Genomic DNA, 27,606 nt, shown 5'->3' on the forward strand with positions numbered 1-27,606 from the left:
CTTGAAACAGCTGGATGCTCCACTTCATCTCCACATCCATAGTTCTCCCCAAAGCCACAAATTTCTCAGCCACCCTTCCTGACCAGCGACCAAATGGTCGCAAGAGAAACTGGGGCATTCCAGGCATTTAACAAAGAAGGGATGGTGCACTGAGGGGCTGTTGGGCTGCATTAATGCCAGCAAGCCACAATGTCCCTGAGGAGCCCTGCAACTCCCATGATACTGCTATGACACTGTAAATTAGAGACAAACCACGCGTGGGTTTGGGATAAATCTGCCAGCAAAGCAGCCTTAATTGGGAAGAGCTGGTACCCTGCTTTCCCCGCTAACCAGTTCAAAGAAAATTTTCCCACATCCCCTCAAAGCAGGATTCCTTAGGCATGGGTTATGCTTACTGAAGAAGCTTTAACAAGTGACTAGGCTGCTTCTCTTGACCCATGATTTATCAAGAATTTACTATGGTTACCTGCTACTATAGTAAGCACTTCTGTTTCAGCCTCACAGACCAGCTTAACTACTACAGGTCAGCACAAAAATCTCTAACTCAGGATCCAATGAATTAAACATTTTCCTCACCTTTTGGTGAACTACTGCTTATTCATAACCCAGTTATCCACTTTATCTGTCAAAGAGACTTAATTTGTGCCAGCTCTGCACAAAGGCAGGATACCAGTGCATCCCAGCAGGGTACTGGGCAAAAGTTTACAGCTATTAAATACAGGGAACTACATTATGAGCTTAGCAAAAATATAATTCTTGCTTTTAACAGGACAGAGAATGACAGGCTGAGGTGATTTACTTAGAAACATCTTAAACACAGCAACTTAAAAAAAAGTATGGGTTTTTTTCCTTCTCTTTTTCCCCCCTGCATTAAATTCTGAAAGCACTGGTAGTCATGGAATAATCAGGTTTAACAGGTTAGCAGTAATATATGCCTCAAGTGTTCCTAATACATCATAATCTGCTTTCACAGAATTTGCATCACTGTCAAACTGAACTACCGATTTTCAGTTGATGCTTTTAACATGTTTCTATGGTTACTTTCCAAGGTCGTATTACAGAAGCCTGAACAGCAGTTCAGAAAGACAAAAGGCATTTTGCACCCTTCACCATATTAAATAATTTATGAAAGTTAAGGCATCCTCATGGAAAAAAAAAAATCATAAAAGGATGGGTTTTGAGGTTATTTTCTCAGCACCAGTTTGAAGCACAGCAAAATCAATATCTCTACAAAAGCTTTCAAGACAAGACTATTTGACTAATGTTCCATATGTTAGAAAATGCTAAGGAACACATTCTAAGTTTAGATTATATGCACATGTCTACATGAACTGCATGAATGGACCTTAAAGCAAAATGTAGACATCTAGTTTGCTGCTATCAGCTTCATCTTTTAAATCAGGCATTAGGCATTGTCTCAATATTCTGAATCTAAAAAATGCAAAAAAAAACCTGGAAAAAAAAGGAAGTAAAAACAGTAATGGCAGCCTTTATTACTTCCACCATTTTTCATTCAAAGCCCCACAGATTTCATCTGTCCCCTAAATGTTACAAATTCTGACTAGTGTAATGAAAGCTTGTACACAAAATATCTGAATTCTCTGCCTACCGCTACACTAGATCAGAGTTTATTGGAACTAATTGAAGTGTCTAAGGCTTGGAACAAAAACACATTAGTCATTTAGTGGTTGTGCTAATATTGCTATGCCTTTCCTGCAGTTTCATTAGATACAGACTGCTTCAATACCCTAATCATATGCTCAGTCACAGCACAATCAGGACACAGAGTACTGACAAGCTGTCCCACCATGCCTAAAGCTGATAAGGTGTCTGCTCTATGAGTAACCTCAATTATTGACTATATTTTATGGTCAATCTAATGACCAAATGCTTATCAGTGAACCATCAGGTGCCTGTAATAGGATAGTGACCCTTAGTTTATATGTACCATTACTGCTCATTAGTGAATAATTAGATTCTTTAATCCAAACTCACAGGCATTAAAATATGATGGAATATCCTGACTCTAGAAAAAGACAACTATGCTTATTTTAACTCTTCAGATGTTCAATTACACTACTTGGAGATTGTATATTCTGTTAAGAAAAGCCGCTTGCAAAAGCATATCATGTGCAATGTTTTATATCATGTCTAAATTGACACAGCTTTCCCAAACATGCAGGAAGATGAGAGTGGAAAGATAATGGGTGTGATTCACCACCGTAAGTCTCCAGATTTATTAACTTAAATGTTTTTAATCTAGCAAAGCCCAGCAACACTGGAAATAATTTAGAAAACTGAAAAGCAGTGAGTGCATAGTGAGTGTTATATGTTTGGAAGAGTAATTTGTCAAACAAAAGCAAGCAGATACACGGGAAAGAAGCTACAACTACAGAAACATTTCCCTGCTTCAAAGGCAGCAGTGCCACAGCAGCAAGTTCAACCTGTGACTAAGACAGTTTGAAAAGATCAACAACTCGGCATCAAAGAAGATGACAATTTTAGAGGACGGACTTAATACAGTTTGTCTTCTGCTCAACACTGCTTGCTTTGATATCCATTTTCTTCTAAACAGCTTTGATTCATCCTAGCTGCCCTGTCACTGCTCAAACCTTCCTTCCAGCTTGTGCACTGGGGGCAGCTCCCCATGGTCTCACCCCAACAGCAACACAGGCACTGCTGCCACCACTGTCACCAGCCACCAACAGGCAGAAATGGTGTGTTAATGGTGACAGTTTCGATTTACTGGGGGTCTTGATTCACCTCCCAAGGGAGTGGTATTTTCTTTTTTGTCAGATAGCCCATTAACCTCTTCCCAAGTGCATGCCTCTTCTCTTCATCACTGCCCTTCTCCTATCTGTTCTTGGAAACACCATTTCCTCTCCTTCCTAGGTGTCCAGGTGACAAAAAAGCCCAAGAGCTTGTTACAGTTTTATAACAAAATATGCCAATATTTACTTAGTTGCAAGCATAACCCACAGAAGGGCCCTACAATTATCTCACATATTTTCACTTAATAATATAAAGTTTGTTCAGGTTCCTTATACAAAAAAAAAAAAAAAGGACACCTGAAAAGAGGTATAAAGCATGGGGCACTAGGCAAGGCACAGTTCATATTACACCAAGGGACAAAGGCCAGATGCATTCTTCTTAAATCTGAAGAATGTAAGAATAAACTTCTCCTCTTGAATCGTAAGGGTGAACTGGGAGTCTCTTCACAGCCATCCATGAACATGAGCTGTGCTTTTTACCTGAGCTTTCTTATTCTGTCAGTGACCTACTGAGAAGCTCCATTTTCTGCTAAAACCTCTGGTCCTTCGGTAACACAACCACTGAGTAATGTCTGGCAATTTGCTTGCGTGACACAGTCAGATGTTAATCAAAGCTTTCCTCCTTCTGTGACAGATCACAGTGAGGAAAAAAGCTTAAAACTGATTTAATTTCTTAATACGCTTCTGTCTGCTGTCTTTAATATTTGGCTTTGATTTTGAATACTTAGCACTTCTCTGCATTCCTTGGTAATGAATAAAATACTTTTTTTTAAGCAGAAGATAATTAAGCTTCAAGAAATTAAATATGACATTCAAATGAGAAAGAGTTTTGGATGAATATGTAGATTTGGGCTGCACATATGCTTAACAAAATCAATGCATTCACTGCAAAGAATACCTTAAACATACTCATTTTAATCATAGGTACCATCTTATCACCAGGTAAAAGTTTTACTTCAGCTCTTAGTTTTTATTTTCCAGGTGAGGAAATGAACTTTCTGTACCATTTTTTGAGTTTGTGATCTTTGAAACACAAAACTCTGACTCTCAAGGAACAACCCGGAGAAAAACTAAGCAACCAACCAAAAAAAAAAAAAAACAGTTCACAAGCAAGAGTGTCAGGCTGTTATTTCACCAAATAGGAACTCTAGCTTTAATGTGAAAAAGACATTTATATGCTGCCAGGAAACCATGTCACAATCCGAAAGCTAATTGTGCTGTACAAGCACAGTTAATGCTGTTTCATGAAGAACAAGACTGAAATCCTTTATTCATGTGGAAAAAGTCTATATCTAGTGTCACTGCAGCTCAGGAAATCACAAATGCAGTTCTCACAGGCATCATATGAAGGCTTTGTCTTCCAAAGTAACTAACCCTACACCCGAACATACTGAACATTAATATGCATGCAAATTTTTACCTTGCTACTCTATTTCTAAGGCAAAAGTTTCAACCAGAGCTCCTTTTACAGAAGGCTCATGTAAAAAGATGAAGGTCCTCAATAGACTTGGTCAAAGAGAGTCCAATGATTTGCAAAAAATAAAATATATATGTGTGTATGTGTGCGTGTGGAGGGGGGGATTATCAATATATTAACTGCATTTATTCCACAAGAACAAAATGTGCCAGGCTCTGCATAACATGAGTAACACACTGGCTTTGCTACAAAGTTCAGAATTTAAGTGGCTGAGGAGTGAAACACAGCAAGGAAAAAAAAAATCAGCAAATGTAATGAACAGGGACTGCAGCCTAACACTACTGCCATGACTTCTCTTTCATCTCCAGGTGCTTCCTGAGAGAGGATTAGCTGAACAGAGAGATGAAGGAGAGAGAAGTGGACGCTGCTGCAAAGGATTCGAGGCAGGGCTGACCTTCTTCCTCAACAAGTTCACGGCTGGATGGTGCAAAGGGAAACACACAGGACTGGAAAGGCTGAAGCAAAGAAGCCTGATAGCCCACCAGTACCAGACAAAAAAACCAGACTGCTGATATCCTAATACCTGTGGTCCCTGGATAAGCCATTTCTCCCAGGATCTATGGTAACTCGCTCATCCTTGAAGATCTTCTCCTCTTCCTCTCCCCTTCTGCTGAGAACTCCTCACCTTGAGGGTGGGAGGAAGACTCAGCATGAAAACTTGGATCCATAAAGGTCCCTATGGCATGAGGAGTCAGAAGAGAAGGAGCAGTGGCAGAGGGAGCCTCTCCTGAGGTTAATGCCAACGTTGGGGGAGTAGCCCAGCCAGGACTATGCAATGGTACCCACCTGAGGACCTGATCAACATATTTATGACTGCCAGGGATCAGTGAAGGACCTCTCTCCCCCAGCCCTTGTGAGATTTTTTGCATATCAACAACAACACAAAGAACAAAAAGAAGTGCTTTGCACACAAAAATTTCAACCAGCCCTGTTCTTTGGTTAAAAAATTGAAGAGAAACAATTTTGAGCAGAGGAAACACGGGTAGGGAATAAGCAAGGTACTAATGGGTTTTTAAAACGTTTTAGCTAGCACATAGCTGCTAAAGCTATAAAACTCTGATTCACTTGAGGCAAAGACAGATTCATGAGAAGCAATTAGGGCCTGATCCAAAGTACAGTGATGTCATTTGCAGTCTTGCTGCTGACTTCAAGAATTTTTGATTCAAGCTAATGACAATCGCTTCACAATAAAAACAGAACTGAATTTTGCTGACCATTGACAAAAGCATCAATGGGAGAAAAGATTTTGGGTCTTATTTCAGACTTCTAGGCACCGATTTCTTTCAGTTCTAAGGAAGGTATTTTATTTTCTGGCTTACCCTATGAAAGGGACAAGTCTTTACATTTGTTTGTGACATACGGATTAACACTGAAATAAATCCAAAGTAGATTAAGCTAAAATCACACTGTTTATACCCATAATATGAAACACAGTAATGAAAGCTGTGCTGCTATCCGTTCTAGATACTTTGGAGAATATTCATCTGTCCTTATTTAGGTAACTAAACAAGAAGAGAGATGCCTGAGCTTTTCCCCTTATTCTTCCCCTCCAGTCCCACTCATTTCAGATACCTATCTTTAAATTAAACCAGTCATCCTCTGTAGGCAACCATTTCCCTGGGTTGGCTTCAAACCCACAGCACAGAGACAAACCACTAACTTACACAGAGCACTCTTAGGGCAGTCATTTCCAAACCTCTTGTGTACAGACAGACTGTGATATGTAGGCATTTAAGACTCATTGCACTATGTTCTTCTAAAAAAACAAAACTTGGGAAGTTCAGCTCCTTCTGAGGTTAGGCTGCAACTTATAGTAAACATCATTTATTTAATGGTACAAAACATATTAAAGACCAATGAAAAGGAAACAACACAATTACTATTGTGATTAAATGATAAGAAGTATTCTCACTCCGTGCATAAATCTGACTTTACTGGCATTCACAGACATACGTTTTTCAATATTGTCTGAAAATATGTTCAGTTCTGAATTAAAAAAGAGTTGGAATGCAAGTACAAAGCCCTGAATTTTGTTGTTTTAAATACCATCTGCTTGACAGCGTATTGCATTTAATCAACATTGCTAATTACAACAAACATCCAAACAAACCTAACATATCATTTTTGTTATAAGACCAAGGAATGAAAGCAAAAGATTGTTCTGAGCTACTGTTAAGAAAAGAATGTCTTAAACTGCTTTAACTGTTGCTGCCAACCATGTAAAAACTTTCATTTGGACACGTAGGCCATGCTACTGAATAAAAATCTAACTTTTTGTTTTTAAACTTGATACTTCAGTTTTAGCATCAAGGAAACCTACACAATAAAAGGCTCATGGTAGAAATGGCCATTAAGGACTAGAAAATGCCCAACACACAATTTCTAGGATTTTGGTTAAGTTCCTGCTGAGGTCTCCAGAGAGAAACAGGGCGTCACCATCACACCCCTGCACCCCAGTGGCAGCAGAAAGCCAAAGTCACGACCAGGTGACCAACCCCATTTCCCAGCAACCAGCATCACACAGTACACCTTCGACCCATGGCAAAGATTCAACAGCATTTCACAACTGTCTGAAGACCCACGAGCAGTTAGGGAAACCAGAAAGGTGAAAAACTACCTTATGAAGAACGAAGCTGCAGCCGAAGTACCTGCCGAGACTCCAGCCGGAGCGACCATGCTCTGGGAGGCTGCCACGCCTCCGGCTCCCGAGGGGTCGGAGTTGTGCTGCCCTGAGCTGATCTGAACACTGGGAACATCTCGGCCACTTTCTGGTGCTGTTTCTGCCTGAAAAAAAAAACCAAAACAAAAACAAAAACATGTGCACAGGTTAGTACTAGTTAATACATGGTCACAGCAGGGAAAATCTCATGCAGCACTTCCAGTGAGTGTCTTTGAAGGCGAAGATCAGCAGCGGCTGAGGAGTGATACAGCTGGACAAGTGTAGCACAGTAGGTGCAGCAACAGAGAATGTAAAAACCATGACCACAGCAGAGGAGCAGAAAAACACAGAGAACCTTTGTGATGGGTAATGCACAGTTAAATAGTTTGACAGGCATGAAGAAATGGAAAACGATAAGCAGAACCCTTTTGTTTTACAGTGTTATTTGGGAGCTGGCAGAACTGTTTATCTGGTTCCGTTATAACTGTCAGGAATTGTTTCTCAGTGGCACATCATCTACAGGACCTATCTGTTTAAGAGGAACTAACCAAACAGTCACATTTCTAACACGTTTCCACATGAATAACTCCAAGAACTAAATAAAAAATTGATTTTTTTTTTTTAAAAACATATATACTGCCTTGTTTTTCAGCATTATTTATCCTAGCAGCACAAGTGTATGACACTTTTTTCTCCTGCAGACTACTCTAGCGGAAGAACAGGAGCGACTGGAGATGCATCTTCTCCAGCATAATGTATCTGCAGTGTCTGAGAAGTTTGGAAGGTGATGATCATTTTGAAATTTTTGCCAAAATATCAGACATCTGTATTGTGAAATTGTGTCATGTCTATATCTTCGTGTTTAGGCCACCAACTCTTTCAAATACCGACTTCAATTAAGCCCCATCAGTCAAATGCTCATTGAAAGTGCTGGGATGCTTCCTTTTCGGAAAAACCTGCTCTATGTCTAGGAGTCCTGAAGATTTAATTAAAGATGACACTACAATAAATATCTGTCAAAAGAGTTAATTGCTTCATGTATGATAATATATGATATTTCTGTCATCTGAAATACTATTTTGACATTTCCAACTAATTAGCTAAAATAAATTCCAGGAAAGCAGACAGCCTTGTAATGAAGCACAAATGCAATTAGGTATTTCCTGGGATGCCACCAAATTTTAAATTTTGAGCTGCCATAGATCATGTTTTACAACTACAGATATGCAAACATGGTAATAGGGCCTTCCCAGTTACATACACACCCTCAATTTTCTCGTACACCAACAACACAAATAGAGATTTTCTCATGAGAATTGAGGCAATACCTAATTGAGGCAATACCCTGTTATTAGGTACCAAGTAAAAGAAAACTCTGTCAACCAAGAAGTGTTCAACAGGTGCATGAAAAGACGTCTGGAGTTTCCTCTGGAGTCATTCCTATAGACTGAGTGCTGAATTCCCAGTTCCCAGCAAAGTCAACAAGCAAAAAGTACACCCAGCTCTTTTGAACATCTGCTCTTTAAAGATTAGTACTATTATCAGTATTATGGAGTGGCTGACTAAAGCTTCACCATAGAGTGCTACACAAAAATGTACTTTTATAGAGCTCACCTAAGAGATCTGAGGCTGAGACACAGAAGAACAGTCATGCAGATTAACTTAATCCTAGCAAAGCTACTCACGTTAGAAGCCAAACTGGAAACTTTGAATAACCCTCTACAAAATCCTTCACTTTGTAATGCAGAGGTCTCACGAGATCGGATTTCTTAGCGACGCAGGCAGAAAGACAGACCAAGCACTGCTTGAGATCGAGACTGGCACATAGAAATGGTATGGCAAGAAAATGTGCTTTACAAAGCACGTCCATGATCTACTGGCAATGACAGCCAGGAACAGAGATGCTTGGAAAAGGATCAGATCCACTCATGTGGTTAATTGCTTATAACTAAGTGATGGAGTAATGAACCTTGAGAGGGTCGATAAAGCAGGTATTTGATCATTAATGCACTGAAGCAACAGATGTGTGGTCCTGACCTATACCAGTCACAGAAAGTACATGGTATGGAGAAAAACGCAGATGGGTAAAATCCACTGTGATATCTAAACTTCAGAGTTACATGAACTGACACAAAGCACTAACAAATAAGTGGAGCTTACTATGGATTTAGCAATTTGCAGACTTAAAAAAAAAAAATCTACATCAGAAGCTTTGGAGCCATCACGAGGAGCCTAAAAACTGGCACATCAGGGACTTCCATTCTCAGCAGCTATGGTCTGATGGCCAGCAAGAGAATGGCACCCAACCAGCAACCACAGTGGCAGACACTGTCACATTAGTGTCTGAATATTCCCCCACATTCTCTCAGGAAGACAACCATAATCCTCCAACATAAGATGTTGTCTCGGATTAAAAATTGCAGGCTCAAGATTAATTCCCAACACATTTTTCCCCACTCTCTTTCAGCAGGGGCTGTGTTACACAATGGACCTTGAAACAAAGAAAATTATGTTTAAGTAAAATTTTGGAAAAAAAAGGCAGAAGCAGCAACATATTTCTAACTAACTGCACTTTAACTAGCGTATAATCTCAATGATAGCACGATCTAAAGCTAAATATGAAATCTGTAGAGTTCGCGTGAAATGTCACTGAATTTTACAGTAAAGTGTAAGAGACTTGTAAGAACTGACTGGAACCTCTTAACAGATCAATTCCTGTAAAAGCTATTCACACTTAACAAAAATATGATCAATGTGTAACACATATTCCTTTTACACCACTTTTTTATTTCTATGAGAACTTAGAAGCCTGTATTTCTAAGAGACTGATGATTTTGGACATATTAGGCATGTAACTTGAAATATCCAAATCAAATCTGATATTTCAGATAGCAAATGGTTAATATACTTTCCAGAACAACATATCTAAGTTGGATGTCTGTAAATTGCCATTCCCACATTAAACACACTTTCAAAAACTCAAACTGTAATTTCTGGATAAATCTGGAAGTTTTTTTTCTCAGTTCTGTGTGTGCATGAAAGGAGGATGAAGGGAAGCCAAGGACAAGGCACTGATTCTTGTAAAGGGAGAAAAAGTGAAGACATGCAAAATAAAAATGATCAGAAAACTACTGCAGAAGACAACCCATATAGTTTTATTTGTCTTCAACTACCCAATTAGTATTCTTAAACACAGAGATACCATCAGTTTTGCTGCATAGTGAGAAGCTGAAAAACCACAAAACTTCTTCCAAGTTTAGGACTCATTTCAAGGACTGCTTGCACCATCCAAAGTGACAGGATTTTCCAGCACAGCCATATTCAGGTCTCCCTGAGACAGCTACATCTCTCAGGAGATGAAGAGGAGGACTCAGGTATGAGGAAACTTGCCAGGTTCAAGTCATATGCCCTGAGGCAAGAACACTAAAGACAGGTGATGGACCTGGGCACTTCAGCTTGTCACACCACAAAAAAAGAATGCAGGAATTACTTCATGCTCCTTCCTCATCTCAACACATACTTTTTTCACAAGTGTGTATGGAAAATATAATTCTCTAAAGGACTGCAAGCAACTTTGCATGACTTTTTCAAGCATGCAAGTCTGCACAAAGAGAAGACTCCAGACTGCAGCTGAGAGGGAACTGTGCTTCAAAATTTACTGAATTTTCATAAATCACTCATGATGAAATGCTGAATCATAATCTTGTCACTATAAAGTGTTACTGACTGCACTGAATATTTAAAGTGTCATAGGCCTCCACATTTAGAAAGTAATGTTTGTTTTAATTTTCTAAGAAAAGGTTCGCTAGACAAAAGCCATTAACCCTCTGGAAACAAGCTAAACCTCAAAGGAAGGATTTCCAAAACTGCTCTATAGGACCCCTTTTCTCCTATGTCACAGACAGGAGGGTTTTGGTACCAGGTCCCAGTGCCCACTCTGAGGACATGGGAAAAGAGCTAGACATGCTGTGTTTCCATCTGGCAGCGTCCACACACACAGCTGAAGTTGGCACGACCACAACAAGAAATTACAGCATGAGTTGTTCCCGCTTAAGACACTCCCCTCAAAGGCTGGGGGAGAGAGTAGGAAGAGATGGAGGTGACCAGACATCCTCGAGCTACAGAGGTGTGCTGGGCAGAGCAGGGACATTCACATTACACAGGTTCTCTGCCGTGACTAGATGGCAGGAAACATCTGCCTGGGTTTAAACAAGTCAGATTAGTCCAAAATCACACTGTAAAGAAGTTGGCCATAAGTGAAATATCCAGGTACGCAGTACTCTGTCAAGCCATTACCATCCAAAGGACAATTACAATCCTAACAAGCTCTTTACAAGTTTGAAATGCAAAGCCAAAAACTAAACCATTAATGTTTTCAGTTTCCCGAATACTTCCATTATCTGGACATTGACCTTTGTCCAGGGATCCAAAAAAGCCAAGCTAAGTCATGCCACTTGATCTCTGTAACACGTGCAAAACATATATCTGGTGACAGGCAAGAAAAACATGGGACTATAAAAATAGAGAGAAAAACTAATCCCAGGATTAGCCTCAGGACAGTACTGTCGTGGCAAAAGAAAACCAGAAGGTTGGATAGAACTGCAAAAGGCTATCAAGAAGAGAATCACAGAAGACAGAACAGAGAAAATTACAAGAGCCTCAACAAGTCTAACACACATCTGTGTAATCAGAGTCAGAACTCAATACAATTTACTTCATTTCAAAAAGTTAGTCTCATAATGAAAGCACTCAACAGGGTTTCAACAGTGTATTGCAGGTAAAGCTCTAGCTGATCTAGTACAGCCTGAGTCTGTACTGGTGATTTTTTTCCCCCTTTTCTTCTTGTTTTTATCCCTTTCTGACCAGCAGTCAGACATACAGAATTCTGAGTATTTGCTTTAACTTACCATTTTCTCCTTTCTGAGTAGAATGTCACAGTCAATTAAATTGTAAAAACTGCTCGATCTAATGATTTTGCAATATATTAAAGCTACTGTTTGTATATGATAAAACAATAATTTTCTGCCTAAATGATTCATGCAAAGACTCTCATGACCAGTAACTGGAACAAATGTGACGTAAATCTCTAGCTGGATAATGCTCATAACATAAACCCCTCTTTCAAGTAAGCATGGATAAGTCCTACACACGTCTTCTGTGTGAAATTCCTCCTCCTGACTGACGAGCATTACATAAAGTTAACAGGGCAGCATATGCCAGGTTGAAGTGAAACATGTTCTGGGATAAACTTTTTTACTGCCATTTGACGTTGTTTCATCCAGGGCTCATTATAAAATAACTGGAGCATTTTATAACTACAATACACTACTGTAGTCATTTTATAACCTGCAGCTGTGATGTGGTAACCAGAATGCCTAAACCTGTAGTTTCAAACTTTTATATGCATCTCGTGTTCAGTGCAAATCAAATGCAGAGCACAGTATCCCTTCTCTCAAAAAAGGTTTTTAGCTGCAAAAGTTGCTAATGCCTGGCTTATCACTGATCTCTGAAAATGAGGCAGAAGGAGAAAAATTACAGAGAAATAGAATTAAACAGAAATAGGAGGGCCCATCTGCTGTCACAGACTGGAAAGTAATATAGGCGATCCAAAGACAACCTCAGAGCTCTTGCTTTTTGAAATTATATGTAAATTACTAAAACAGGTTGAGGGTTTGGATCTCAACCACCAAAAATTACAAGTAGTCTGTGCTTCATGTACAGAAAAGACCTCATCCTCCAAGTGCAGGGCACATGCACCCAGCTACATCCAGCACTGGCACCCCTGACAGTACAAGAATGGAGAATTAGCAGCTTCTTCTCTCTGATCAGGGGCTTTTGATCTCAGTCTGAGGCAGATCTCTCCTAAACCATGATCCTTGGTCCTTGACAAATCTATTAAGGTTTTGGGCTGACCTGCATCTACAAAATGAAATGTCATTCCTTTCTTCAGATTTCCCACGTTCTCAGGCTCTGAAGCCAGGGCTCTGGTAGTGCAAAGATGCCAACAGGCAGTGACAAACCAATTGTTCCACATTTCAGCTACTCTGGACACCAATACCAAAAGAGACAGCAAGCGATGCTCTTTTTCTTTCCTTCTTCACAGATATCTGACCACCAGTCACATGAACCTCACCCTCCTATTTGCTCATGTAAGCCCACCACCTGGAAAGTCAGGAAGCCATGAAATGAGCTGTCAAGAAGACCATAGATCCTGCTGCACATTAACATTTCAAATAAGGACTTTTCATGTGCAGTGGATTTAAAACAGCCAGGCTAGAGGAACTGTTTCTTCCAACGCCTCCAGGCAAGCAGTAAGTGTTGCCCAGAGCCTTTCCTGCTGACAGGTATTACAATAGTTACAGCCTCCAAAGCCAAAAAATATAGCTGTGTACTGCTCAGAGTATTTATTCAAGTGGGCAAATATACAGTTGAACTCCTGCTTTTTGTCAGAGGTTGATATGAGCAAGCAAAGGAATTCATTAACAAGCTCATAATAATGCAAATTTCTGTCAGTTTAGGGTTGGGTTTCCGACAAGAAGACAAATCCTTTTCCATTAGGACTGACTTCCCAAGGCCAGATGTGTTTCAAACAGCCACTAAACACAGGACACATACAGAGCTTTGAGTTGGGAGAACTTGTGCCACCTTCCTGATTCCACAGCAGAATTTCTCAATGATTTAGGCAACTCAACCAAATCTCACTGTACCTTGATTACTCTCTATTCAGCAAAGGAATTACCATGTTCCCAATTTTATTATAATCACTATATTGTTATAATGATTGACATACAATGTCATCAAATAAAGTCAAAGGTGGACGGAGACTGTCATACCTAATTTCTATTTCAATCATGCTTGAACTGCTTACATATTAGATGTAACTGCTCCAAAAAGAACATCCCTTGGGATCAATTTGCCTGACAGCTACCACATGCAAGCCACCCATTGACTAGTATCTCACTTGAAGAGGTACAAGCCCTCATTATCTGAAGGAAAAACTGGGTATTTAGTACACCCAAATCCAGAGACTAAGATTCAATTACAGGCAAGCTCACGAAGCAGCATTAAGTTTGCACAGCTGTGATCATTGGGATGATTGCTGAAGGGCACTGAGGGCCCAAATGAGGGATGGAGCTGTGCAGGTGCAGCTCTTGTCTTCTGGCTGTTCCTTGCTGTGTGCTGTTTGCTCCCAACGTGGGAACTGTGTAACCCAGGCACACAGACAGCCATGATCCACCATGACTAGAGTGAAATCTGCAAGCCCGTAGATGTCCCAAAGCTCTTTCAAGTAGCCAAATGCCAGTATTAAGGAATTCTAGAAGAATTTCCCAAATGTGAGTGAGCGAAGAAGTGTCAGGTGAGATTTGACATAGATAAGACATGTACATGGGGAAAAATAACTAAATAACTCCTCCACAGTGCTGAGCCCAAAACTTGCAGCTACAGTTTGGAAGATCCAAGGGTTATTGACAGTTCCTCTGAATCAAGATTCAGAGCCAAGAAAAAATAGAAAAAAAACTTTTGGACATCACAATGCAGGGCACAAAGAACAAGGAGGGTGTTTACATACTGAGAACCACAATCACAGAATCTGCTGAGTTGGAAGGGACCCACAAGAATCACCAAGTCCAACTCTTAGACCTGCACAGGATCATCCCCAAGAGTCACACCATGTGCCTGAGAGTAACATCCAAGCACTGAACTCTATCAGGTTTGGTGCTGTGACCACTTCTCTGGGAAACCTGTTCCAGTGCCCAGCCACCCTCTGGGTGAAAAACCTTTTTCTGATATCCAACCTACATCCACCTGACACAACTTCAGGCCATTCCCTCGGATTCTGTCCCTGGTCACCACAGAGAAGAGATCAGTGTCTGCCCCTCGTCTATGAGTCCTAGTCCTGCATCTCAAGACAGGATAGTGGAGTAAGGGAAATGACAGAGACAAGCAAGTAAACAGTCAAGAAGATGAAGCAAATGCCCAGGAGGAGAGATGAAAGAGGATGAGACTCTCGCTTGGAGAGGGGAAGATTGAGGGCAGCCTGATTAAGGTTTACAAAGTCATGGAAGTGCACTGGGACAGTAAACTTGTGGAACCTGCTGACATAGGAGGCTGTGGAGGTAGAGAGTGTTTGCAGGGTCAGAAAGGAATTAGATCAATTCCTGCACAGCAGGTCCACAAACAGATACTAAAGGGAACAGACAGTGCCTCCTTGTGAATTTTCCAAGTGTGGGCACTGGGGAGTATGAGCAGACTGCAGAGAGCAGCTCTCCCTAAACACCATTTCCAGCTTCACTGCTGGAGACAGCCCTGGGCTAGATGGGCTGCAGCTGAGACCCAGCAGGATATTATTAATGTTCTTACCATTCCCATATAATCTTTTCACTACAATCTTAGTTTAACAGTAACAGAAGGTTGTGCTATTCCCACAGGCCCCCATAAGTATTTCAGAGTCATCAGGAAAGGCTGACCAGACTCAAGGGGATGTCCACACAGCTACCTGGCACGAACAAACTAAATCCAGACCCTTCCCAAGCCAGGCATCACAAGGGCCACTCTCCCCTTCTTCATCCTTCCACTGTCATCTCCCCCTAGAGCAGGTTGCACGGGATTGTGTTCAGGCAGGTTTTGAATGTCTCCAGAGAAGGAGATTCCACAACATCTCCGGGCAGCCTGTTCCAGTGCTCCCACATTTCATTTTGTGACTGTTGCACCTTCCCCTGTCACTGGACACCACTGAAAAGAGTCTGCTCCCATCTTCTTGACAGCTGTCCTTACAATACTTGTATACAATGATAAGATCCACTCTCAGTTGTCTCTTCTCCAGGCTAAACAGGCCCAGCTCCCTCAACCTTTTCTCATAAGAGAGATGCTCCAGTCCCCTCATCATGTTCACAGCCCCTCCCCTGGACCCTCTCCAGGATCTCCATGTCTTCCTTGAACAGAGGAGCCCAGAACTACACACAGTGCTACAGATGCAGCCTCGCTAGGGCTGAGTACAGGGGCAGGATGACCTCCCTCAATCTACTGGCAATGCTTCTCCTAATGCAGCCCAGGATATCATTGGCCTTCTTGGCCACAAGGGCACACTGCTGGCTCATGCTTTACTTGTTGTCTATCAGGATCATGAGAGTTGCTTTCCAGTAGGTCAGCCCCAAGTCTGTACTGGTACATAGGATTAATGCTCCCCAGGTGCAGGACCCTGCACTTGCCTTTGCTGAATTTCTTTAGGTTCATCTTCTCCCATGTCTTCAGTCTGTCCACGTCTTGCTGAACGGCAGCATAGCACTCTGGGGTATCAGCCACTCCTCCTAGCTTTTCATCCTACACAAACTTCCTGAGGCTGCACTCTGTCCCTCATCCAGGGTATTGATGAGTAAGATGAATGAGAGTGGACACAGTACTGACCCCTGGGGAGCACCACTGGCTGTAGGGCTCCAACTGGACTCTGTGCTACCGATCACAGCCAGGGTCCAGCATAGCACCTCTCCTCGTTGGCTTTTCTATCATTTGGAGAAGAAAGCTATCACCAACACATTCCAGGAACCTCTTGGATTGTTTATGCCCTGTTATGTTGTCCCTCCAACAGATATCAGGGTGGTTGAAGGATCAGGGCTTCTGAACATTGGATTGCTCCTATCTGTCTATGGAGGACCTCATCCACTCAGTTCTCCTGGCTGGGCAGCCCACTCACTATAACGTCACTGGTAAATTACCTCATCATAGTTTTAAAGTTCTATTTTAAGTCTAATAATCTTATCATTGATTACTGTGACTGTATTCAAATTATAAATCCATTAGCAGCTCAACAATGAAATAAAATCAATAATGCACGTAAATGGGAAAAAAGGAATTTAAATGCATACATTAATGTCACTTCAAGTAGCACTATTTTATGCACCATCTCTAACAAAACTGTGTCACATCATTAGCAATAATGTGAAAAATCTTTTTCAATTAACAGAGCTGATTTGATGCTATATTCAGTAAAGTGGCAATCCATTCCATTAAACACACACATATGAAATGCTTGAAATATCTATGAACTCTATACATCATAAATTGTCTCCTAAGTGCTGAAACACAAATGTAGATGCTTTTTCTATTGATGGTTTTTAGACCTCCTCTCAGAAGCTACCACCCAGGGCACCTCAGTAATTCTAGTTGCAAGTAACAAAGAGCATCAATTTTTGCCCCACGCTCTGCTACTCATGCCACAAAACAACAGGAGATGCTTTCAGCAATGCTCACACTGTACACAGCTCAACTGCCTGGAGTCCCACAACCTCAACATGCCACAGTTCCAGGAAACAACCTATGGAGCAAATGTTACATTCAAAGCACTTAAAAAAAAAAAAAAAAAAAAAGGTTCAAATCCTATTTTTACACAAGCAGGACAACTGGGAAATCCACACCTGCATCCAGCTGTGCAAATCAGTTCCTTCCATGTGGTATACAGAGACCACTGCAAAAGACTTTCTCTCCACCAGCCTGCACACAACTGAAGTCTAAACTCAGTCTGAAATTATCCAATTTCACTGCTGTATTAACTTTTGAACCCAAAGGGCATTATTCAGCTTCAGCCCACCCTTAACCCATATAGCCAGTGCAGAGCAACAGTAGCCTCATAAAAGCTGTTCTATGTGAGATATGTAAAGCCTTTTTCAAATGCTGGATGACACTTCTGAGCTCCAGCTAAAAAGTACAAACCTTCCTTGTACGGTGATTTGAAATGTTGGGGTGGCATGGGATGCATTGATTAACCATCAGTACACTGAAGAATTCATAGGAGAGCAAATTCACAGTATAAATGTACCAGCAGGAAGCAAAAGAAGCTGAAGAAAATGAAGTGAACAGAAAAGGCCATCCCAAAGAAACTAGTTGAAAGGCAAGAGTAGAAAACTTAAATATTTGGGGTATTTAGTGTACCTTACGATACATTTGCCAGATGAGACAATGACCTGTGGGCGAAAGGTAAATCCAGTGGATTATCAATTGCACATAATCTTTCAAGTCTGCTTGTCTTAAACCTACTTCTGATGAGTTACAGGTGAAGTCTGGGCCAACATTCCTTATTATTGCCTGTTGACTTCAATTGTCAACAAAGGCAAGTATGGACTTGTTTCCCCTTGAGACCTGTAATAACAACTGCTTACCCTGCAGCGGTGAAAGATCAAAAGAACTGCTTTCAGGTTGTAATTTGAGCCACAAGAGGGTCTGAGTCCTACAAACAGTTACCCTGTCCCACAACTGTAAAACCAGTATTATTGTGGAAGTGTCAAACACACAACATAAAGAAATGCAGTCCACACCCTCATCTAAGAACATGCTCATTTCCATCTTGTAGCCAATAATCTTCCTGTTAACTCTTGACATTTTTCCTACATCACTCTGATACCTGGAAATACATTAAAAAGTAACCTCATTTTGACCCTCAGCATCCTACACTGGGGACAAGCTGGAATAAGAGAGCACAAAGATCTTAGCAACTGTACAAAACAGAGGGCCACGGTTTCAATCTGGATGGCTAAGGCTGAATTTGCAACTCACACTTTCCAATCCAGTCTGCCACCTGGCTGCTGGGGCAGGGGCTTGGTGACAGTGGCAGCATTGGCCTCCTACATTACGTCCCTCCCTCTGCATTTGCTAAGGCAGCAAAGTACAAAGCAAGGCATGACTGCACAGCAGAGATGCAGCAGTCACAGGAAAGGTCTTTTCCATGGGGGGTTTATATCAGGTCAGTATGAGAAAGCATTTAGTAACTTGGAGCAAAAGGCTTCCTTCTCCCGTGGAGATTTGTTATGGAAAGTGACCTTCAGTAACTTTGAAGAGTAGTGTATTTTGCCACCCCCTTTCCTTCATGAACTTCCTCTACAAGAGCAATGTCACCAACACCACTGGAGCTAAAAGGAAGACAAAAAAGCCTCTATGCAGTCCTGGCCCCACCAGCTGTCTGACATTGACTTCTTGAGATTCAAGATGTTATACATGGAGTCAGAAATATCCCAAAGCTCAAAGACATCCATATGTCTCACAGACAAGATTTATGGTCAACACACTGTATTTTAATTGTTTCATTACAAAATATATTTCCCACGTTGTATTAATAAAAGGTCACTGAGAAAGCTATCAAGAAGGATTTTAAAAATTAATTTAAAAATCCATTTGGTATGACATTTATCAAAGTAAAAAAGCAAATGCTGGAAAGTAAATCTCGCCATTCTTCTGTTTTCTGCAGTCAGCTTTTTATTGCATCTTTTAAACAAAATGTAAGTCACCCTTGCTATAAACAAACAAAGAGGTTTTAAGGAAAGTCAGAGGCTGAACTACTCTCTGACGAATCCATCTGGTTTAGATTAGGGTAAGGAAAAGACTTATTCATAGAAACTACAGGAAAGCTTGAATTGTGACTAAAATAACTCAGAGGTTTTTCACATAAGACAAGCAAACGTAATTAACTTTATAACCTGTACACCCATTTACATGTGCTGTGGGCAGACCCTCCCTCTTTGAACCTTGCAGACCCAGGCCATAAACTCACACCTAACTTTAAATTTGTGAATACTCTCAGGGATGTACACGAAGTTTTTGATAATTTTACAATTTTACATATATACGCTTTAAAAGTTTTACTTAAGTCACTTTGAATTTTACAGCACTCCAACTTTTTCAATTTCCTAGTGGAGCATTTTTTAATATTTTTTAAAACAACTTACAAACTGGTAAAGTTTCAAGGAGTCACAATATTTTGCCTTATAAGCAGTACCAATTGTATGTATTCAAATAAGAAATAGTGTGACAAGGATTTCATTTTGCACAGAGATAAAAGAAAAAGCAATTTGCAAACAAGCTCTATTTCACTGTGATGTCTTTATAGCACATGGCATGGCTATTTTAGCACTTTTATGCAGTACATAACACTGCATAATAATAACACAGTCAATTTAAAGCACACAGTAAGACCTTTTTTTTCACACAATACAAAATAAATGCAGATACTTCTAATAGGTTTACAACGTACTTTCAGTGGTCTTAATATTCTACCTCTCAGTTAGATTCCAACACATCTGAGAAGCCTAAATTACCCTCAGTTCTTTGCTTTTGCATTTAACTGAGTGCCAGTGCTGAGCAATGTTAATGTTTTTTCATTTGAGTAGTAACCTTATATTCACTTGTCAGTTTAGAACTAAAAACATCAATATAAAACTATTTATTAATTAAAGTTGTCAGGCATCCACTACAAATCACCTGTCTTACCCAGAGTTATACCCGCTCTCTCCACAGTGCTTTTTGTCTGGTCAGACAACTTATCACTGCTACTGGTGATTATTATTTGTAATTTTTCACAACAGGCCACTTGGGTAAAGCAACTGATTACATCTTCACCTTTTGCACCTTGGTTGAAATCCTACTCTTCCCCTCCCTGAACCTTCCTCCAGATCCTTAATTACTGTTCCTCTTCACAGCTCCCAAAGCCCAGTTATTATTTTGGTTTGAGTAGCAGCCTCACTATGCTTCAAACACACGTTCCTGTTCAAAAAATTTATAATCTATATAATGGATTTTTCACACTTGAACTCCAAACATGTATTAAAAATTTACAATGTCCTGCACTTGTGACCCCCAGCGTTCAGCCCAGAAGTGTTTTCGCAACTGTAAGTGACATTACAAGGTAATACATGCGAGTTTGGAGAGGGAGATGAGAGGAGCAAAAAATCAAATCATTTTTTTTCCCTCTCCACAGGCAATTCCACTACCATCACTATTAAAACTAACCACGAATAAAAAATACGGATCCTGGAGAAATGTCTGTAGGTACAAGGTCTCCTGAGGTCTGGCAGATGTACACTGGGGTGTATTTTCACTCTCAGAAGGCACTGGGCACACAGTACCCTGCATCAGCCAACCATGCAAGGATTTGCTCCACATCACCCACCTGGGCTCTGCCAGCACCAGCTGAAAGCCACAGGCACCTTCGGTGGACCAAGGCAGACCAGGACACTCATCCAAGGTGAGAAGGACAAGGCACCTCTTGGAGGTGCCTGTTGCTCTTCCACAGCTACAAGAGAAGCCTCAGTAATTAGCTTAGAACAAACAACTGTCTTTTGGGCAGCTAAAAATACTTGAGATGAACCCCAGCCTTCACCTAGTACCTGCCTTCCCATTTTTAGAAAATTAATCACTCTCATTTCATATGCCTCAGTGAGTTAAATCACTGAGAGGTTAGGAATTGGGTAACAGCTTCCCACCAGGGAGTTCAGCACTTGTTTCAAGTACCCTTTGGTAAGCAAAAAAGGCAAAAAGATTCCTAGTGAAACAGAAATATACAGAGTGGTTAAAATAGCTGGTATCACCACCAAGAGTGTAAACTCCCTGGGAAAAGATCCATCTTTTTCTTCTCCATTTGTGTAGTATCTTGCCTAAACTGGGGCTGAAGACTCCAAGATACAGTCACACATACAGTACATGCAGTGCTGTCCTTTCTACTGCAGTAGTTCTACTTGTTCCAGAATTCCTCTGGCCAGACCAGTTTTGCTCTACAAGAAGATGGGAAAGTTTACTAAAGGCATCACTAAAAGTATATACATCTACATCTTTCTTCTGGGTTAATCTGAAACCTAAACTCTGCCTTCAACTTCAGGAAAGAAAAGCCAAAATTATCTCTCTAACCAGGGTTTAACAAAAAAAAATAAAGGAAATAAATCAAGTAAACTTTTCTAATAGGAAAGGAAGTTCAGACTTGAGAATCAAAAGAAATAGGGAAATCCCAGTCCTTGAAAAATTGTAAGAAGAGGTCAGATAAGCATTGGACAAGAATGTTATGCAGTGAATGCTATCTTAGACAAGGGCTATACTAGATTTTTCCTGAAATCTCTCCAATCCTATTTCCTTCAACACCTGTGATTCCTCAGGGGAAGAGCGTAGGGGAAGCACTTTCTGCCTCACCCACCCAAACAGCTTCATCAGACACAAGGCTCTTCATAACACAAAAGGCAGTAGAAGAATTCAGACAGACACAAGAAGTAGAATTTGGAAAGAGATACACGCACGGTTTTCGGTAACTACACTTGGATGTAAATGAATTTTTAAAAAAAAAAAAAAAATTAAAAGAGATAAAACAACTGAAGACTAGCTCCTCTCCAAAAACTGCTTATAAATCGAAACTGCCCTTGCAGGTGCCTGGATCACATCCAAGCTGTCTCCAACAGCTTGTTTGTCCTTTCATTAAAGGTCACTGTTTTCCAGGCTACTGAGTTTCTTTGCACATTTCTTGATCGCACTTAATCTCTGTTGCATTATACACATTTTTCCTACACAGGGGTTAAATGAGGCAACAGTTTTATGTTAGAATAGTACAGTGGTTAGGGAAAACCACATCTATCAGTCAGCATGGTTAAGCAGGAAGAAATCTGGAGCTGGCTGTTAGTGAATTATTTAGGACAGGAATAAGGGCAGACAAGGAATGAGCAGGCAAATGGAAATACTTCTGCTTTCAAAGTGCAGGTTTCTTAACCCAGTAGCTTTCCCATTTTTCCTTCTACATTTCTGAGATATACACAGAATTTAAAAGGTAATTTAAAGACAACATCATACACTTACATTGGCCAAATTTATCCCTAGTGCATGGAGCAACATCTTAGAGAAAAGCTCTTATAGCAGCAGTTCCTTACAAACTATGAAGAGCTGAATGGGCCAGGTTTTTTCCTTTTCTCAATGAGTGATCTGATGCCAGTGGGTATTCACTGGATTTAAATGGGAACCCCTCAGAGATGGGATGTAGGTGAATTCACAAATTTCCATGTGAGAGAGAAGCATGGGAGGGAGGAATCATGCCTCCAAGCCTTTTCTGGAAGAAAACGCAACAGTCAGGCTGCAAAAGTAATGTTACACAGCAGCACTGTTAAATATTTATCACTGATGATCTTGGAGCTCAACCAGCTGAAGCTACGAAGCAATATTAGGCAGTGTTTACATACAACAGCACAGAAGGCATTATGTTAAATTTAAAACTGTCTAGCACCAACATACCTGGTCTTGCAGGATCTGTTACATCTTTTAAGTGAAAACCACTACTTCAAATTGTACACATTTCATCATTACACACACTCCCCTGTTCACTACCTTGTGAAAACCATTTAGGAATAGATCTTAGTCAAAACCAATCACTATATCCTTCTTCTTAGCACAGTTCCATAGATAGTCACAAATACATAATAAACTTGATTTTAAAAGTAACATGCACCTCTATGAAGCTTTTTCATTTCCCACAAGAGTTCTTAAAATGCACGCAGAATACAGGAAATCAACACCAATGCTTAAAATCCAAGTGCAATGACATTTACAGGCATGTGGCTCTGAAGCAACCTTCTGAGCACCCTACTCAGCAGCAAACTGTTTTGCAACACATCTAACCTGAAGATTAATGCTCATCACGGTCCATCAACAGCAACTGCTGAATTGTACACAGCATCAGAAGCTCAGTGCTAGACTTGAGGGTCAAGTTCACCTTTGATATAATCCCATGAAGCTTCCAGAGTTTCATATGTGACAAACTTGGCCTTTTATGTTTTTCTAAAGGGGTTACCTGGTAGGTGACAGGCAAATAACATCGCCTGCGTATGTGAAGCTAAAGTAGGTGCAAAAACATCTGAGGAAAGGATCTCACCATCTGAGATAAGAAAGCAAATTCCCTGTGACATCTGATAGAACATCATTCAAAGCTCTTTTTCAGCCCTTGAAACATGGCTTAGAATACCATTAGCTGATCCCGCTAAGATAAATATGTATACATCTCAAGTTTTATCTTTATCTCTCTGTATGTCCACACACATTTAAACAAAACTCAAACAGCTAAATTATTGCTACTTACTAGACAAGCCTGAGGCAGGAAGCTGTTTACCCTGGAGATACTCCACATGCCCTCGAGGTACTGCTGAGCTTGGATGGTGACCGAGCTCAGAGCGCCGCTGAGACCGCTGGGGGCCACCGTCACTTGAACGCTGGAGTTCGGGAAACCGCCCACGCCTTGAGACCATCCAAGTCCCTTCTTCCTCTCTGCTGCAGAGAACAGATTTGGCGACTTCCCAGGCTGCCTGCCCACCTGCCCAGCAATGAGTGGCAGGTCTCTCTGGGAGGAGACAGTGACCATCCTGGGTACCATGCTGGTCACTGCCCCGGCACCGGGCGGGAGGTCGGGCATTTCTGGGTAGCTGGTTTGACTGAGGGTGTGCATCATCTGAATGGCTTCCTGCTTCAGCTGATTCAAGTGAGTGGCACAAGTTTCGCATCTGCTCTCTCCTTCATTCCTGTTTTTCTGTAAATAGTCAGGCACTTGAAGCTTGTCAAAAATTAAAGCTGATAATCGTGGGTCCTAAAGAAGTGGAGAAAGGAAAAAAAAAAAACCATACTGAGTGAATACAGAAACATAAAAAGAAAGGAAAAAAAAGTTCTCTGATTTGCTCTCTGCTCACGGAAGTACTTTAAATCTGTTCTGGTAACTCAGTCTTTTTTACCCTGAATACCTCAACAGGCTCACAGGTTGCAGTGGATTAATAAACCTTAAGTGCATTCATTTGTATCAGACCCAGCATGAAAATTATCATCAGAATTAAACAGTGGAGCTGTGGTGTACTTGATAACTGCTCATTTTTCTAATTAACTCTCCTTTGGAGACATCTAAAGTGCCTGTGTTTCCCATGCTCAGGAGCATTGTTAGTTGAGATGCTGAACCTACAAATATCATAACTTGATTCAAAGGCATACCACCACCAGAAGCCCAGGCAAATTAGACTTTAAAGCATTTTAAAACATTAATGCATGACCTGGTAAACGTTTTGCTGTCTTCATCCTCAGAAATGATTAATCAAGTGGCATAAAAGCCAGTTTACGTGGTGCTGCCCACAGCTGGTTCCTCTGCTAGCAAGGACCGTTATTTCTGATCTTTGCAACCCAGATGGTTGCAATATTCCCTTATGCTACAGTTGCTTTGATGAGAAATAGATTTGAGCCTACAGCCCTGTGTGAAGGTGTGACAATGTACATGCTAAGAAGCTGATTCAAAAGCAACACCTATTCTGTTTCTACAAAGCAATTCCCCACCACCCCTTTGCCAGTTCATTTTAAGGCTCCTCAGACATTTTAAAACCCAGCACCATGCTTCCACTTCAGAGATAGAGTTACCTATCTCCTGGAATGCACAAATTCCTTCCCATCCCAAGCCTGCTACTGTAAAGATTAGTCGAGAGATTAAATCCAGCCCTGTTGTAAATCTGCTATCGAGACTAATGCCATGCAGTAAAACTGACCCAACTTAACACAATCTCATTGAGCTCTCCAAACAAATAAGGTTTTAATGAAATCTCAGCACAGCCAAAGGTTTATTTGTATAATTATTTTAAGTGAAAATATTTAATTTGCCTGTTAATAAGGAGGGCACACGTAGCTAATAAGTCTGCCATCCAACATATGCTGGGGATATCCCCAGACCAGTTCTTGTTTTTAAAAGTGTATTACTTTATGCCAAGCTGCAATTGCTCTCTAGGAAACGAATGTCCTGTTAGAAAATTAATTCTGGTTTTAATTACAATGCACATCAATAAAACTCTTTAAAGAAGTTTTGGCACTGGTACTTTGCTTTGCTCTGAATTCAGAAAGTCCTAAAACACTGCCTAATTTCTGCAGCAGCAGCACAGAATTCATCTCATGTTCAGCTGTTGGACTATTCCTGGAATAGTTTTAATCTCTCACAAGACACACAGAGTGTTGATAGAAGCCATTGTGAGTATATCTAGCATTCCACAGCCAAAAGTCATTAACAAAAGTTGCTCTTTCCACAATAATCTAAATTATTGTTTATTTACTGACTTAAAAAAAAATACTTGTCAGGCTAAGAAAAGCTACTCCTGCTGCTGATTGAACAATAAATTGCACTCACATTAGTGAATCAATATAAAAAATGAAGTGAAAGACTGTTTCATTTTTGTCCCTTCTCTTCATTGAGGTTTAGATCCTAATAAAAATGCTTCTGAAGTTGCACCATTTGCTTACCCTTCAAGAGGAGGAAAATTCTTTCCCTCCAAACCTCCCAAAAGATGATGATACTAAATTAACAGATATTAGTCAGGGAAAAAAGGGAGTAATTAATATTTTAGAAACTTTTTTCTAACCCTTCAGCAGAAAGTGCTATTGGTTAGACTTAAACACAGAGACTTAGTGCTGCAAGCACTATTTAGCTTAAGGGAAAACAAAGGCCACACAGTCTATCTCCCAAGAAAAACAAACAACACCATGCTCTGTGCTCCACAGAAACCTCTCCAAGAGAGAGCCCTCTGAGCAAATTCTTGCTGAGGCTGACACACAGCATCTATTCAAACAGCCCCAGAACACAGCACCTTCCAGCACTGGGTGCCCCGTCTGTGGCCAGGCACATCCCTGGGCTCACTCCTTTGATCCAAGTTGGGCACACAAGGAAGCACCTGCAGGTTCCCGAATTGCATGAGCCTCATCTGGCAATGTTTAAATTGCTATCAAATGTCAAAAGTTTCAAATAAGCAATTAAAGCGAATTACTAGGTGAAACAGGCTTCTCATTTAAAAGAAATTACTTCTTTTGATGTAAAGAAAATTAATGACCCCAATTCTAGCTCCATAAACACAGTTTACAGCATAAGGCACATCAGAGTCAGGCCTGTCTTGCAGTTACAAAGAAATCAAGTGGATGCCATATTAAAGGGGGGGAACAAAAATAAATTTAAAGAAAATAATATATTTAGAAAATTACACAGAGCAAAAGTATATGGGCACATAGTATGCCAAATTTAAACCTTATAATTTATTTATGGTAAAAAAAAAAAAAAGGGCATCTCATTTCCAATGCTTATATTTTTCCAGGCATTACAAGGAGCCTCTTAACCCACTCAACCAGCCTCTGTGACCCCCAGTTTGCATCTGTGGCCAACATCCTCCAGCACCTCAGTGAGGGCCCAGCTGGACAGTTAGATTACTTTTATTTTTCCACTCTGTGCAACAAAAACACCTGGCTAATGGTTGGGCGTGAAGGCCAGAGGAAACACAAGTTACTGTTAAAAACATTAACCATAACTTAAAAGTTTAGCCAGCCCCATTAAAGAGGTTTTACTATCCGGTGACAATGCCTGGTCCTGGGGAGCCCCTGCTTCGGCAGCTTGTGCCCTAACAAGGCTGGAGTGGAAGTTACACTCTCATGTTTTACAGAGGGAAGAAATAAAACTTGAGTGACCAAATGTGTTAGACACACACAGGAGGGGTGAAGCAGCTAAAGCCATCCTTCTTGCAGCTCCACCAGCAGAGAGGCAGCCCAGACAAAGGGGGTGTGCAAATCGCTGGGGGGAATGGTGTGAAAACTAAATGTACAACGTACAAGCCTCTATTCCAAACAGTGCTCCTAAACCACTTTAGTCTGCTGTGCTACAAAGAACATGACTCTTTTGTTCCTCCACAGCATAAATAAACTATGCTGTCTTTGTCACACCTACTTTCCAAGTGCTGTTCTTACCTCCTGAACAAGCAGGATAAGCAAAATACTGTGATGCTGTAATGTTCACAGCTTCCCCTCCTACTGCAGAAACCAAAACCCTAATTTCAGACTCAACTCGTTAACTTCTGCATACAAATTATAGATATCCAAATATCACAGATTGTTAGAATTGTAAAATAAGTGGTCCC

At 40.7% G+C, this 27,606-nt stretch overlaps 1 protein-coding gene across 1 annotated transcript in view; it reads right to left on the reverse strand.

The window, feature by feature from the left end:
* The window catches only part of KIF26A (kinesin family member 26A), a 99,697-nt gene that overhangs the window by 42,252 nt on the left and 29,839 nt on the right, over positions 1-27,606 (reverse strand). The window contains exons 3-4 of the mRNA XM_051769469.1: positions 23,775-24,275; positions 6,866-7,032 (exon numbers count right to left, since the gene is read on the reverse strand). Of these exons, the coding sequence (XP_051625429.1) occupies positions 6,866-7,032; positions 23,775-24,275 (668 nt within the window). The remainder of the gene's footprint in view (positions 1-6,865; positions 7,033-23,774; positions 24,276-27,606) is intronic.

Source organism: Manacus candei, unplaced genomic scaffold, assembly GCF_025592945.1.
Source record: "Manacus candei isolate 608988 ecotype Guabito, Panama unplaced genomic scaffold, ASM2559294v1 h1tg000109l, whole genome shotgun sequence".
In the NCBI taxonomy this organism is placed as follows: domain Eukaryota; kingdom Metazoa; phylum Chordata; class Aves; order Passeriformes; family Pipridae; genus Manacus; species Manacus candei.